We start from the raw sequence: 14840 nt of genomic DNA, 5'->3' as shown, positions 1-14840 counted from the left end.
ACCTTTCTTAGCCTGTGTCCCCCAGCCTTCATGCCCATCCTTCACAGAGGGGGGAATAGGGAAGGGGTGGGAGGGGGGTTGGGGTTAACAAGGGTCTTGCGGAAATTCCTTGCGGGGGGGAGATATCCCTATGCCACTCTGCAGCAGAAGGAGCTGGCTAATACGGTTGGCCTGAGGATCCCAGCAATTTCTATTGATGGAAAAGCTCTCCCTTAGCTCTTTCCCAGCCAGCTGGCAGCCAGCCAGGGAAGAAAACCTTCCTAATTGGTCCTCGCATGCAGTCTTCTGGTTTTGGCTACATTCTGCTCTCTCATCGTTCGCTTTTCTCCTCCCACCGCACCCGCACCCACAGGGCTGCCCAGCGCTCCCTGCTGTTGTGCAACACCTGCCCTCACACACAACAGGGCAGAGGCCTTCCTGGGGTTGGGAGTGGGGTGGTGGGAGAGGGGACGGTAGGTTAGGTCCTGGAACCTGGCACGTAGACAGCAAAGATTCCGGTCTGCGCTGAGCAGAGGGGCCGAAGTAAACTCCCCTGTGAACTCCGTTGGTGCTGCCTCTCTCCTGACCAGCCAGCTGGGGTCGCTGCTGCAGCCTGGAAGAGAAAGGCCAAGGGCCTGATTCTCCACTTGTCACCAATTGCACCAGTGCCAAGCAGGTGTAAAAGGCTAACAACCAGAATTCTCCACTCACACCAGTGGTGGTATTTTACACCCATCCTGACCTGGAGCATTCTTACCTCTAGGACAGCGAGCTGCCCCCTAACTTGTTTTCTTGGGAAACCTGGTAAGTCCCCTCTGAGAGGGCTCCTGCATTAATGACCGAAGCCCTCTGAGCACATTTTGCTGCCAGATGGCTTCCAGCATTAATGCCTGCAGGCCTCTGACTATATTTCAGTAGGACCGTACCTCTCTGTAGATGCATTTGCTCTCTATTTCCCCTCAGGTACAAGGACGGCAAGTTAATTCCCAACAAGCAATCTCCCTATTCGATGCAGATCAAAGACGTATCAGAACAGAACTCCGGGACTTACACCTTAGTTCTGTGGAACAGGCTGGCTGGTCTGGAAGAGCGCATTAGCCTCCAGTTAATAGTCAATGGTAAGGAAGGATAAGGCAGAAAATGGCAGGAGGCAACTGGCCAAGAGACCTTCCTGGTGTTCTTAGACCCAGTGGGCCAAACTCATTCCTGGAGTAACTCCCCTGAAATCATTAACCCGTTGTATTTAATTCACCAGGGGATGTCACTATTCTGTAGCAGTCAAAGTTTATACCTCTCCTCTTTCCCCATTCCACCAATTGTAGCCAGATAATGACATGTGGCCTTTTCAGTGTGATCTAGTGGACAGAGCACTGGAGTGGAACTCCAGAGACCTGGGCTTTATTTCCATCTCTGCCACTGCTGGGTGACCTTGGGCAAGTCACTTCCCATCTCTGTGACTCAGTTCCTCCATCTCTAAAATGCTGATCCCCTTTCTAAAGTGCTTTGAGATCTACTGACAAAAAGTGCTAGATAAGAGCAAGGTATTATTATCATCAAAGATTTCTCTGTCACTGAACATGGAGAAATATAGAAAAGGAAGGCGACCTCTTTTCCATGAACAATCCTCCTTGTCTTCATGCACATCTAAATTCTGATGCTGATGTGCTGGCCTTTGCAGCTGTCTCCTTGATCTGGTTTAGAAAAGCTCCTGTTGGAAGAGCTGATGGAGGATGGTGAGTGACACTGATTACGACTAGGACTTTGTGTCAGGGCAGAATAGAAACATGATACCTGGGGTTTATATTCATGTTCCCCAAGGTACTTGTGCCAGATTCACCCCGATGCAATTCCATGGACCTCAGTGGAGTTACAACAGGGATGAATGTGATCCCTCGTGCATCCCTGCAATATGGAAACAACATGGCAGAGCATGGAATTCTGGGATGTGAGGGATGGGGATGGTCTAACCCTAATTAAAGTATTTTTGGCATCCACTGTAACTGAGAAAGTGAGGCTTAAGAGGTACAGACAGGAATGGACTGGGGTGCAGGACTGCGAGGAGCTGCTTTGATACATGCAGTAATTGGACAGTCACACCAGTGAAGTCTTGTAGAGGAAGAATTCGCTTTAAATGTTGCAAAGTATAACTTACCCCTGCTTGCACAGCACCTCTACAGTGGGCCCAAGAGCTCCACAGATTAAAGACTGTTGCTTTAATTCATCGCACCACCTGGAGCCTCCCAGCAGGTCACTGCGTCTAGACCCAGTTGCCCTGAAAGTCAGGGTGTTCTGGTAACCTGTCTTTTTATAGCCCAGAACAGGAAGGATGTTCTGTCTGGGCGTGGCGACTCAGCAAAAGGGACAGCAGTGCTGATGCCAGATTACAAATATTGTCATTCTGCTGATTTCAGTTCCTCCGCACATCCACGAGAAGGAAGCGTCTTCCCCAAGCATCTATTCCCGTAGGAGCCACCAGGCCCTCACCTGCACAGTCTATGGCATCCCAGCACCAGAAGTGATCCAGTGGCAGTGGAGGCCGTGGAGTCCTTGCCGGATGTTCTCACGACGTAGCCTGTAAGTGCTCTTCCTCACCATCTTGGCCCTGGCTTCCTAGTGCTAGGTGCCAAGATCCCAGTCATATCACTCAGAAGAAGGCCTTGGGCCTATTCAGTATACACAGAGCCAGTAGCCACTCAAAACTAAGCTATGCCATTTGGCTGCAGATTTGAGTGGTGCATGGCGCATGTTGGGTGTGGTTTGTTGGTTGGGGGAAGGCAGTGTTGTTTGCCGGTTAACATAGGGAGTCAGGGTTCTATTCCCAACTAAGTCACTCAGTGATTTTGGTTACATCACTTCACCTCCCTGTGGCTCAGTTTCACCATCTGCTGGGCACAACGCTCCAGTCCAGCATTTGCCTGTGACGCACTGAGGTGAAATCTGCATATCCGATGGATATGCAGCTTCCTCAGTCTGTTCATTCAGAAGAGATGCTGAGCCCACCTGAAACAGACTTTTGGAGCATTCCTGATGTGTCATAGGTCTAACCCCTGACAGCCTCTAACACAGAGCCTGAGGAACTTTCTCCTGACTCCTCATCCACCTACTTCCAGTGCTTCCAGTGAGGTCACGGACCTGTCAACACTCTGACATTTGCCATAATAAGACCTAACAATTTACAAACCTTAACTGATCCTCACGTTATCCCTGTCAGGCAGGTGAGTATTATTATCCCCATTTTACAGATGGGGAAACTGAGACAGAGAGCCCAAATGACTCACTCCAGGCCACATCATAAGCCCATGGCAGAGCCAATGTCTGGTGAAATCCACTAGACCATGCTGCTTTTGCAGTCGGCCAGCGAAATACAAAGTACTAGGAAACCAAAGGGCTTTCTCTTGCTTCATTTCTACTCTGAGGGGCAAACACCAACACAGCATCTTACAGGTGATAAGCATCAGTGACCAATGACTTATGCACAATCTAGAATCAGATCTGGCTTCCTGTATGTCTCCTATTAGAAAGGTCAAAGTCAGAAGTCTGTGGTGTTTCAGTTTGGCATCTAAGTGGTTAACCTCTGAAGTGGGAAAAGAAACATCCTAAAGAGGAGTCAGACAGCTGCTGTCTCTGTGAGGGCTAGGAAGGGCCCCAAATGTCCCTGGACCCTTACTGCAGAGCTCTGGGTACTGGAAGGAGGGGGCTCTGACTGAGGAGACACCTGTTGCTTAGGTGACCTGTGTCCTAGCGACCCGGATGCTGCATTCCTGGATGTGTTCATTTCAATTCATGTTGCTAGGGGGAGCAGGAGAATTTCATTATTCCTCTTGGAGTGCTGGTCCCAATGTGTATTCCATTGTGAGGTACACGCGCGCTCCAGGTGCCTGAGACAGGAAGATTTTTGCTAGCCGTGTCTGTTCGTTTCCGCCTGCACTCTTCCTCTCTTTGTGCTCTGGACCGCCTCTCCAGTTCCTTTCTTCCGCCACATGGTCTGAGACATAACCCTCCCGTGTTCACGGAGCTAACCCTCTAACATCGAATCTGTAAATACTGTAAAATATAAATGTTGTTAGTTAGCTATTCGTTTTAGAGTTAGTTTAGTTAGTTAGAATTCAGGATTCTCCCCCCACCCCACCCCCCCACACACACTCCCAGTACAGGACACACCTTATGCCTGGGATTCCAGGCTTCAAGAACTGTATGTCCTACCCACAGTCCTGCCTGGTCAGTGACAACCAATGTCAGAGGTGCCTATGCTGCCTCCGAGAAGCTAAGTGCCGCTCCCAGCCAAACCCGGCAAGTGCCGGAGTTCAGATTTAGGAAACATCTCATGGAGTGTGCTATGAGACCCCAGTCTGATCCAGGCCGAGCAGAGACACCTGTACAGTGGGCAGAGGCGTTGAGGAGCACTCCACCTGCACTACCACTTCTGAGAGAGGGGTGAGCAAAGACAGAGCCAAAGACTCCTCTTCTCAGGCTCACCACCAGACCAGGGAGCCCTCTCAAAAGCCTAAAGAGAAATCCCCCACCTCTACGAGGCGGGCTGCATCGCCAATGCCTTCTAAGTTGGATGATTCTTCATGCCTGGCTCCAGGAGGCTCAAGGACCCACAGGAGTCGTGATATGAAGAATAAGGGTATTCTCCACCTCACCACTATTGACAGGAGTGGGACCATTGGTGCCAAGCAAGGAGAGAAATGAGCCAAGGCCGGGACAATCACCGGTACCTGCCAAGATCAAACACTAAGAACCTTGCCATGCTGTGTGGAGTGGCTCACGAGTATGTGTGCCAGCCTCGGGGCAGACTGTCAAAAAGCAGGGCAGAAATCAAAAAGGGGTTGTATATTCTATAATTAGGTTTCACCAACCCAGTATCAAGTGTGAACTCCTAAAGCAGTGTGACAGTCTTACCCTAGTTTCACAGCCAGTCCCTTTGGCCATTCCAGGCTATTTTGCCACCCAGGCAAGTTGCATTATGTGATAGGTGGTCACTTTACACCAAAAATCACACCAATATTCAGTTTACTCCCAGTCCCAAAGTACCAGTCACTTACCCCAGGTCATTTGTACTCAGATCTCAAACCAAAGACACACCGGTAGCCAATCCTGTAATAAACTAACTAAACATTTCTTAAGTGAGAACAGAAATAAAAGAATTATGTACGAGGTTAAAACGGGAAAAACACGCACACAAATGAGTTACAGTTTTCGATTTATAAAAGTTATAGACACGTCTATAATAAACAGGTCTAAGCGTCCTTCAGGACTGACCCATGCCAGGTAGCATGGGGATCTCTTGCTTACATTTAGGAATCTTTGACCCTCAGAGTCTAGACAGCATAAAGAGACCAAGTTTCTCCTTGTCAGGGACGTTTTAGTCCCCAGATTCCAAGATGATGGGATGAGTTCATGTTTCCCCTTCCTGGAGAGAGTTAGGAATGCAATCAACAAGGTCTCTGTCCTTTGTTACACAATGCCTCGTTTGCCGTCAATGAGCCATCTTGTGTGCAAAACAAGCACTTTACCTTAATTAATGCTTCTTTTTCCTGTTTGGCGAGTTACACAATTACAGAGGATTACAGTGCAAACCCTCAATAGAACTTTTTACCATGGGATACAGAGATTATAAGCAGTATCCTATGAGCATTCCATAAAGTCTAAACACTAACACATTCTTATTAAGCTAATATCCATTTTAACTATACTAACCCACAGATAAACCAGACTGGTTTCCAGATGTGCATTTATCAGTGTTCAGTGAGACCCTGGACCTTGGCATGAGCTGGCGTCTGGTCTGCCAGCATCACAAAGCCCATGCACCGTCGGTACTGACACGCTCACCTAAGGAAATGCTGGCTTCCAAGGGCCGTTCTATGCCAGCTCTAAAGGTGCATAGAGAGAAGACTCTTCACACCCCGATGACTGGTGATAGGTGCACTACTCCACACGATATCATAATCCTTCCAGATCCAGAATCTTCCCTCCTATCGGACCCAGTCCTTACAAGGGAGATTCTGACACCATCTCTCCACGAACTCTACAAGACAGGTCAATCCCCGATTCCTTCTAACAGGCGAGGTATTTCCATGTCAATGGTACCGATAGCACCACCATTGGAGGAGGCCGCATTTTCCTCTTTGGGGAAATCTGACATGGGGGAAGGCATCATCTCCAGTGAGAGAAGTGAGCCCAGATAGAGGATCCAGAATCACCTGGACCTGCAATGACCTTGTAAGATGGGGTGCCCCCACACCCTGACCATGATACCCTATGCCTTGGGGACCTCCTCAACCTATATTGGATCCCTCTCATTGGCCGTACTCGGGACCATGAGACTCATAAATGCAATATTCTGAATCAGAGTGGTCTCTGCGTGAATCACACCATCCCTCCCCCTCCAGAGATCAACCAGACCTCCCTCAGGAACCCATGGAGAGGAGAAGGAAGAGCTGGATCCAGCAGTACTGATGGTCCCAATAGGAGTACCATTATCATCTCCTGATGAGGTGGTTGCCGTGGCCCCGTCGCCTCCACCAGATGACCACAGTGTCAAGATCTGTTGAGGAGAGTTATGGACTCTCTCCAGATTCCTCTGGAGGAAATCCAGAGGCTACCTCACAGGCTGCAGATATTTACGGACCGTGGGACCTAATGAAGTAGTGCTCCTTGTTAATCAAGCCATCCTAGAGTCTGCCAAAGTCGTGTGGCATATTCCAGCAATATGTGCACCTCCTCCTAAGAGGGCAGACAAGAAGTACAGCCAAGGGAGCAGAGTTTTAGTTCACTCATCCTGCCTCAAACTCTTTTGGTGGTTCAGGCTGTCATTGAAAAGAGTAGGAAACAGTACCCCTCAGGGAAAGAGGCCAGACGTTTGGACTGCCTCAGAAGGAAGGAGTTTGCATCCACCAGCCTGCAGTTCTGAACCAGGCCTTGCTGTCACAGGACAGTATGTCTTTGCTAACTCTTCAAAGCTTTCGGAATTCAAAGACAAGCTTCCCCAGGAGAACAGGGCACAATTTCAGGCCATTATCTCTTGAGGAGAGTAGATTGGTGGCTAGAACATCTCTACAGGCTGCTGTTGATTCAGCTGAGACAGCTTCAAGGTCAATGGCGACTGCTATCATTATGTGTCACAAATCTTGACTGCTCTTCTCAGGTTTCCCCAGGGAAGTTCAATCCACTGTGGAGGATTCACCCTGTTATGGGTATAACTTATTTACCGGAAAGACTAATGAGTCTTGAAAGACTCAAGGGCAACCCTTCTTTCCCCAGGTATATACATAGGTCAGCACTGAAGAGCAAGTATGATAGACAGCCTTACAAGCCTAAATCACTACCACAAGCCTTCTACTACCAACGCAGATATGAACCACCACAGAAGCAGCAGAGGATGCAGAGAACCAAACACAATACTCCTCCCTCCAACCACAACCTCCCACTAAGAGATACTTTTGATGAGACACTTGAGAGCTGCGAACCAACTCGGATGCCATCTCCTACCTACCTAGACATCCAATTTGATGGCCACCTAGCCCAATTTTCCCAGACTTGGTGAATGATAGCAGACAAATGGTTCTCTGCATCATCCATTTTGGCTACACCATTGAGTCACCTCTCCCCCCCCCACCCCCGCAAAAAAAACTTCCTCATCTCATATGTACCCCACAGTAAAATACAGGTAGGGACCACACATCTCAAAGAACTTCAGTTCCTGTACAAGGCGGTAAGTGATCTCTCTTTACATGAAGGAAGTTTGCTTCTGAAGGTGCTGATACCAGGACGACCTCAATCTCCTCCAGCCGTTAAGCGCAGTGACGATGCAGGCAAGATCCACCTTATGGCTGATCCACCTTACACAATTATCTATAAGGCTAAGAGTTCGTTGAGACAACACACAAAATTCACCCTCAAAGTAATCTCGACCTTTCACCTAAACCAAACAATATACCCACCTGTCTTTTTTTCTGAAGCCACACGCTGCTAATGAGCAGCACAGACGTCATTCCCTGGATATGCACTGGGTGGTGACATTTTACTCACAAAGGACAAAGGACTACTGACTTCTGGAGAGAATGCCAAATCTCTGTGGCTTTCCAGTGTTTAAGTGCAGAGAGTTTTCTCAGCTGGCACAGAGTAGGTAGGAAGAGATATCTCTGAGGCTCTGTCTCCCTTCTCCATCTGCCAGCTCTCCCCACCTGAGCTCATCACTGCCTGGAAAGCCGGGAAAGAGAAGGCCACAGAAAGTTGGTTAGAAAACTGTACTGAACCGAACAGACCAACTGTGGCTGTTATGTGAATGGCCACATCTGGATGGCACTTTGTAGTGCAGAGTCATACAGCCCCGTGGGTCATTATATGCAGGAAATGTGCTCCTCCAGAAGCAGCCTGCCATGTATGGACTCTGCAACCAGAGCAGTAGGGACTGGGAACCCTGCAGAAGCCACGTGCTCAGGTTGCGGGGCATAAGAGTGCCTCCACTGTGGCATTGACCCACTGGCCGAAGTAGGAGCTATGTGAGGCTCTGAGGAGAATCTCAGCCTTGCTTGGCTGAAGGAAGGTCTCTAGAATACAGGACCTCCACGGGATGGGTTGTAAAGGTCAAGAATCAGTGAGCGGGCCTGTCTACGTTAGACTTTCTTCTGCAAAGTTTCCCGGTAGAGCTAAAGGTATCCTAGTGAGAGCAGTGGTGGGTGCACTACTGTAGACAGGGCCCAGGTATGTTTACCCCTGTGGTATCTAACCCTGTTCAGAGCAGATGACATGGTGGTTAAACAGCCAGGGGCCCCAGCTGCCTTTTTGACCTCAGTGCGCCTGCTGTTGCTTCCACCAGTGGAACTGGACTAGGAGAACATTTGAGGGGAATTGACTTAGTGGAGATGCATCTAGCGAGACACACGGAGAAAGGAGCCAACAGAGAGCAGAACATGAGCGAGGCAAAGTCACTGAGCGTGGAGGAAATGGGGCGTCGACACAGACACCTAGGCCACAAAGGTTCTGCTGTCACTGGTGAGGAAACCAGTGTATTTCCAATAGCATGTGAGCACTCGGTGGCCCTGTCAGGAAGCAGAGGGGCTGATGAATTATGAGCACTGTCTCCCAAGGCCGCAATGTTTCTGCTTAGTGCAGCTCCAGAGGATGCAGGAGGCTTCTTCCTGACTTCCTGTTGTTTACACAGATTCCTGATGTTGCCCCCGGGGCACTCACACTGCAGGGCACTCTGCCCTGTGCTACCAGCAGACGCCCCCTGTCCCTGATTCCTTGGGGCACTCACACTGCAGGGCACTCTGCCCTGTGCTACCAGCAGACACGCCGGGGAGCACTCACTTCAGAACCCCGTCCCCTGCATGGACAGTGGATACTCCCTGCTCCTCATTCCTGGCACCCCCGACTCCCACTGCTCACTCTCAGTGCAGAGCCCGCTCCTGCAGGCAGCGAGCAGACATCCCTGTGCCTAACCCCATGGATGGCCCTGGATCCTCCATCCCCCACCTTGGCTCCCAACACACGCTCCACTCCACTTCCTGACCTCTTCACCGCATGCCCTCGTGCACATGCATTTCTGAAACACACACTGCAGTTTGTATTCAGTTTCCCTATGAGGACTGGATTCTGCACTCCTGGAGGATCAAAGACCGAACTCTCCCTTCCCTTCCCTGTACCCCTGGCATCAGTGGTAATAACCTGGAGGCTCTGGTGCCAAGGTGAATCTCTCAGTCCTGTTTCTTTTAGCTGCCTAAATGTTTGAGACATTTCCCCTGGGTTAACCAGGTGCACTCCCTGCAGGGCTGGAAGATCTGCTAACATTACCCAAGCCATGTGGTGACTTTTACACCCTCAGTGCTGTGAATCAGGCTCAGAAGAAACACTATGGATCTAGGCCTCGCGACAGAGCAAACCAAACCGGAACAGAGCCAGAAACTGAGCATGGCACAAATGACTGGCCTTTGTTCCCACCGTAGCAGGGCTGGCTGCGTCCCTCGTGGTTAGAGGTCGCTCTGCAGCACTCCGACCAGGAGCGGCGCAAGCGTTTTTGCCGCCCAAGGCGGGGGGTCCTTCCGCGCCCCCGGTCTTTGGGGCACTTCGGCGGCAGGTCCTGGAGTGAGTGAAGGACCCGCCACAGAATTGCCGCAGAAGACCCGGAGCGCGGAAGGCCCCCCCGCCGCCGAATTACCGCCAAGGGCAGCAAAATGCCGCCCCCCAAATCCTGACTCCCTAGGCGACCGCCTAGGTCACCTAAATGAAAGCGCCGGCCCTGACTCCGACCCATTGTCTCCTTCATGGGGTCCCTTAACCAAGAAATTAAAACCTATCCTGGTCCCACTTAGTCACTTTCAGTATACACTGTCCCTCCATGCCCCAACACCAGTTCAATGTCTCTCTTCCTTTGTTGGGGGTCCCCAGCCCTCTTTCCCAGAGCCAGGCACAGTTCAAAGTCGCTGCAGGAGCCAGTCTTGTTCCTTGCAGCAGCTGCTACGTGTTCTCAGGTCTCGCCTTCCTGAGCATCCTCGCCCTTACTGCACCCACCTGCTGCTCTTCATAGGGAATTTGCATCTGAAGAAGTGAGGTTCTTACCCACGAAAGCTTATGCTCCCAATACTTCTGTTAGTCTTAAAGGTGCCCCAGGACCCTCTGTTGCTTGCTGCTGACTCAAATGTTACTTTTCCTGTAATCAGGGCTGGCTGAGTCCCAGGTGCCCCAGCTCAAGAGCAAGCCACCTTGTTACACCCTCTCCTCCATCATTGGGGGGGGAAGGATGATTTTGTGGTGAAGGCAGTGGCCTGGGAGCCAGGAGCCTAAGAGTCGCATCCTCTCTCTCTCTGCCTCAGTTTCTCCATCTAAGGAGGAACTATCCACTTACTAGCCATGGGAGTGTCATTGGCCTTCAGGTGCAAAGCGCCATGGACGTGTGAAGTATTGCTGCCGGGAGAGCTTTCCTCGTCCCGGGAAATCCTATTGGTTCCAACGAAAGGAGCATGCGAGCTCTCAGTCCCCACCCTGCAGACAGGAGTGCCACCGTTTGGCCTCATTCTCAGCGAGCACCCTCTCTCCCCTCCCCTCTTCTCTTGCATGGCTGTCGGGTGAGCAGTAGCAAGCATCGGGCAGCAAGGCGCCATCAGCGGGACCGAATGCCCGAGTGCAAGGACTGGGAGGACGTGTCCCCACAGGATGCTAAGAACCCCATTGAGAGCATTGACACCTGGACAGAGTCTGTGGAAGGAAGAAATAAGGTGAGGTGGTTTCTCTGTATCCCCACGGCCTGGGCTCGTCATGTGGGAGCACTCTAACAGCATCAGGTTGTCTAGTGATCACAGAATAATGAGAAGCCATGCCCATGTGTCTGCTAAGAATTAAGCTGTGAGATAAAAGTACCAGCCCTGTCAATGACCAGGAGAGAGGGGACTGAGAAACAGAGAGATACAGGCAGTATCGTCAAATGGCTGGGGTAGTTCCTGGTTGCCTGACATGCAGTTCCAGCTTGTCTCTGCCAAACCAAGCTGGAGAGAGAATGGTTTCCCTTGGACTTGGACTGAGCCCCAGAGACAGGCCTCTCTCCCACCTCACTCTGTGCCTCGAACTCCCCTCCCTTCAATCCCACACACGGACATTGCTTCTTAGAAGCAGAATGCTGATATAAAAGCGGGAACAAATTAGTTAATTTTGGGGGGGAAATCAGCCAAATACTGCTGACCAGTCACCAAGCCACCCGAGAAAGAGGGAATGGGGGCCAGGGCTGATGGGGAAACTTCTGAACATCCCAGGAAAATGCTTGCCTTCAGTGGTGCATGTCACTTGCTTGTGTGGGTAGTGGGAAGAGCCAGGGAACAAAGGTTGTGTAGAAATCCTGGCCTGAGTCCATTGCTGCTTTGTGAATGAAAATGTGTTTGTGCAGGAGGTGCCCCTGGGAGTCCAAGAAATTCCATTGGCTCTCGCAGCGCATTTCCTCTCTAGAAGGGACATCTCTCCCTCTTTCTGATGTGTTGCCCTATAAAAGCATGGCCAGCATTCAATAGCCGTTTCTTTCCATCCCCCGGTAGCCATAAGTGTCAGTGATCTGTGCACTCCTTCATGACTAACTTCCTGTTCAAGGCTAGAGTGTTCGACACCAAACACACACAGAGCAATGCAGGCTCGAGAACAAACAAATGGCTCCCAACTTCCTAAAGTCACTTCCTGTTTTCATACACACCTCCAAAGTCACTTCCTGTTCCAAGGCCCCAGCCAGGAATCCGTCACTGTGACTGAAAGGGCGGTGGACGGGAAGATGCTGCCTATGCATCTGCTCAGAGCAGTTCTGAGTCAGGGTTAATGGTTGAGTGTCCACACCAGAAGCAGGAGCGTGAACTGGTGACCAACAGGTGTATCGGGAGATGGTCATGGAACCTGGAGCCTCTTAGCATAGTTTTCATCTTTTCTTATACCATCTAGGTCTTCATTCCTCTGCTCTTCTCCTCCTCCTCCTTTCCTTCTTTCCCCTTCTTTCCTCCTCTATCCCTTGCATTCTTCACCTCTTCCTCCCCACTCCCTAGCTAGTTAGATATAACTTTAAATGTAAATATTCCAAAGTTCTAAGTCAGACAGTGAAGCCCCATAGGAGTTACCAAAACTCTGGGAGGAGAGAATTTTGCTGCTTGTGGTGGGAAGTTGTGTCCCCAAAGGTGTCTCCTACAAGTCATTCTGCAGGGCCCTAAGAGAGAGGTGTTGTGAGGGACCCACCTCCCTTCTGAACCGCCTAACTCTGACTGCTGGATTCACTCTTCATTCTTCAGGAAGGACTCTCAAGTCCAGGGTGGTCCACAGGTCACAGTTTGAGAACCTCCAGTCAGATTTCAGTTATCAGGTCATAGGTGGTGGTGTAAAAATTGGCTAAAAAGGCCAATATGTGCAATGATGTGTTCAGCATAGGATAATCCAGTCTATACAGAAAGACGTAGAAGAAATGCAAAAATCCCTACATTCATGCAAAATTATGGCTGCAGAGCAAAAAACACAAGATGTCAGAAAATGCAACACATAAGGTTCCAATAATATTAACTCAGCCATGTTGCAGACGTATAGTATTTTCTATACCTGTTTATTCTGATTAATTACCTAGCTTAGTATATTATTATTTAGATCACAAAATGAATATTATAAAATGTACAGGATGCATAGTGTGGGCAAATTATTTTTGTTGTCAGCATTTTAATTTTTGCATTTTCATCCTCATTTTAGACATTGCATCGTAGTTTTTTGCATTTAATTATCGTGTAGTTTTCAAATAAAGAATGGGGGGAAGGAAATTGCCCAGGCTTCATGCTGCAATGTCTTTTGAATGGGAAGCACTTCATAACACGCAGCTTTGAAGTTCACACCTGAATGAGGTGACTAGGGTGGAGGAAGAGTGAATTCCAACCTTTTGTGTTACTTGCTGTTGTCTTCCGGAGACATTTCCCTGCCGTTACAGGGGCCTCAGCCACTGGTGCACCTCTCTCCCTCCTATTCTCTGCCGGTGGCACATAATAGTCTAATCTCCTGTGGGATGTAATTTTTGGGTCTAATTTCAGTTGCTGGCTTAGTGTGTAGGTGCCGGTGTTGGTGGCCTGTGATGTACAGGAGGTCAGCCAGATGATCTGTTGGTCCCTTCTGGCCTTAAACTCTATGACTTTAAGTTTGAACTAACAGAACAGCAGCACATCTGCTTACTTTGCATTGGCTGTACCTTGGCAATGGGGAAAGGAAGAAGAATTTTAAATGAAAGCTTGGAATTTACAGAATGGAGAAAAAATTACAACAGGCTCTAAAATGGTCAGATGCACAATGTTTTCATACCCCTGATTTTCTCCTGATAGTAACGAACCCTCTTCAGGAAAACACTTTAAGCATATTCTCAAGTCCCATTGTCTTCAGCGGGACTTTAAGCACATGCTTTCCTGCTTTCCTTTAGAGGGATGCTTTCTTGAATGAGGGCCAAAGTACAGTTCTGCTCTGAGACGCAGCCGTAAAATGATACGGAGGTGTGTCATGTTCAGATGTGCTCAATTTACAAATAAAAAGATTTTTTCTTCCCAACTGCAAGTCCTGCAAACTAAACCTGGGATCTGGGAATCAAACCAAGCTCTTTCCTTCTCACTCTTTGTCACCCGGAATAAAGGTTTGGCAGGCCGTATTGGGCGCTCAGGGACACCTGCTTGTCCCATTGTCTCCATAGCCCTCCGTGGGCTTGCTCCCTGTATGACTGATTGGAGTTTAGTGTCTGATGCACAAGAGAATCCTGCTCACTCTCTGTTAGCCACGGAGGCTTTGCAGTGCTAACAGGAGTGGAAAGCAGCAAAAAGGTAGTGCTGTCACAAGAGTCAACAGCAGTACGCGGAATAGGAAAGGGCACAATCACTGTTCAGAGTAGAACAGCACTTTAAGGTTTTGGGGGGGGAAGGAGGGAGGATTTTGCTGTTTGTGTTTTGCTGCCTGTCCCATTGTCGGCCTGAGAGCCATGAAGATCCTGTCTCTCCCCTCACCATCATTCATTCTGACATTCACTTCCTTTATCAGACGGTCAGCAAACTGGTGATCCAGGAAGCCAATGTTTCCGTCATGTACAAGTGCGTTGCCTCCAACAAAGTGGGTAGAGATGAACGGCTGATCTACTTCTATGTGACCAGTGAGTACCACCAGATGCCAGGGAGGTCTGTCTGTCTATCTTGTGTCCCTCCAATAGGCAGTTCCCAAAGCCACTTAGGGCTTTATAGGTCAAAACCTCAAACTCCACCTGGAAACCCTGAGGCAGCCAGTGCAGAGCCCAGAGAACTGGTGCCATGTGCTCAGAATCAGAAATTCATCTCAGCAAGCCAGATGCATTCTGCACTAGCTTCGGCTTCCACATTAATTGG

At 49.6% G+C, this 14840-nt stretch overlaps 1 protein-coding gene across 4 annotated transcripts in view; it reads left to right on the top strand.

Moving 5' to 3' along the window:
* Window positions 1-14840, top strand: part of FLT4 (fms related receptor tyrosine kinase 4) — a 98480-nt gene that overhangs the window by 58478 nt on the left and 25162 nt on the right. For all 4 annotated transcript variants that reach the window (XM_065556014.1, XM_065556015.1, XM_065556013.1 and 1 more), the window contains exons 9-12: window positions 943-1097; window positions 2391-2553; window positions 11060-11201; window positions 14503-14611. In XM_065556014.1, coding sequence (XP_065412086.1) covers window positions 943-1097; window positions 2391-2553; window positions 11060-11201; window positions 14503-14611 — 569 coding nt within the window. The remainder of the gene's footprint in view (window positions 1-942; window positions 1098-2390; window positions 2554-11059; window positions 11202-14502; window positions 14612-14840) is intronic.

The sequence above is a fragment of the Chrysemys picta genome, chromosome 8 (genome assembly GCF_011386835.1).
Source record: "Chrysemys picta bellii isolate R12L10 chromosome 8, ASM1138683v2, whole genome shotgun sequence".
Taxonomy (NCBI): Eukaryota; Metazoa; Chordata; order Testudines; family Emydidae; genus Chrysemys; species Chrysemys picta.
Note: the sequence above shows the minus strand (reverse complement) of the source record. Positions and strands in the feature narration are given on the sequence as shown.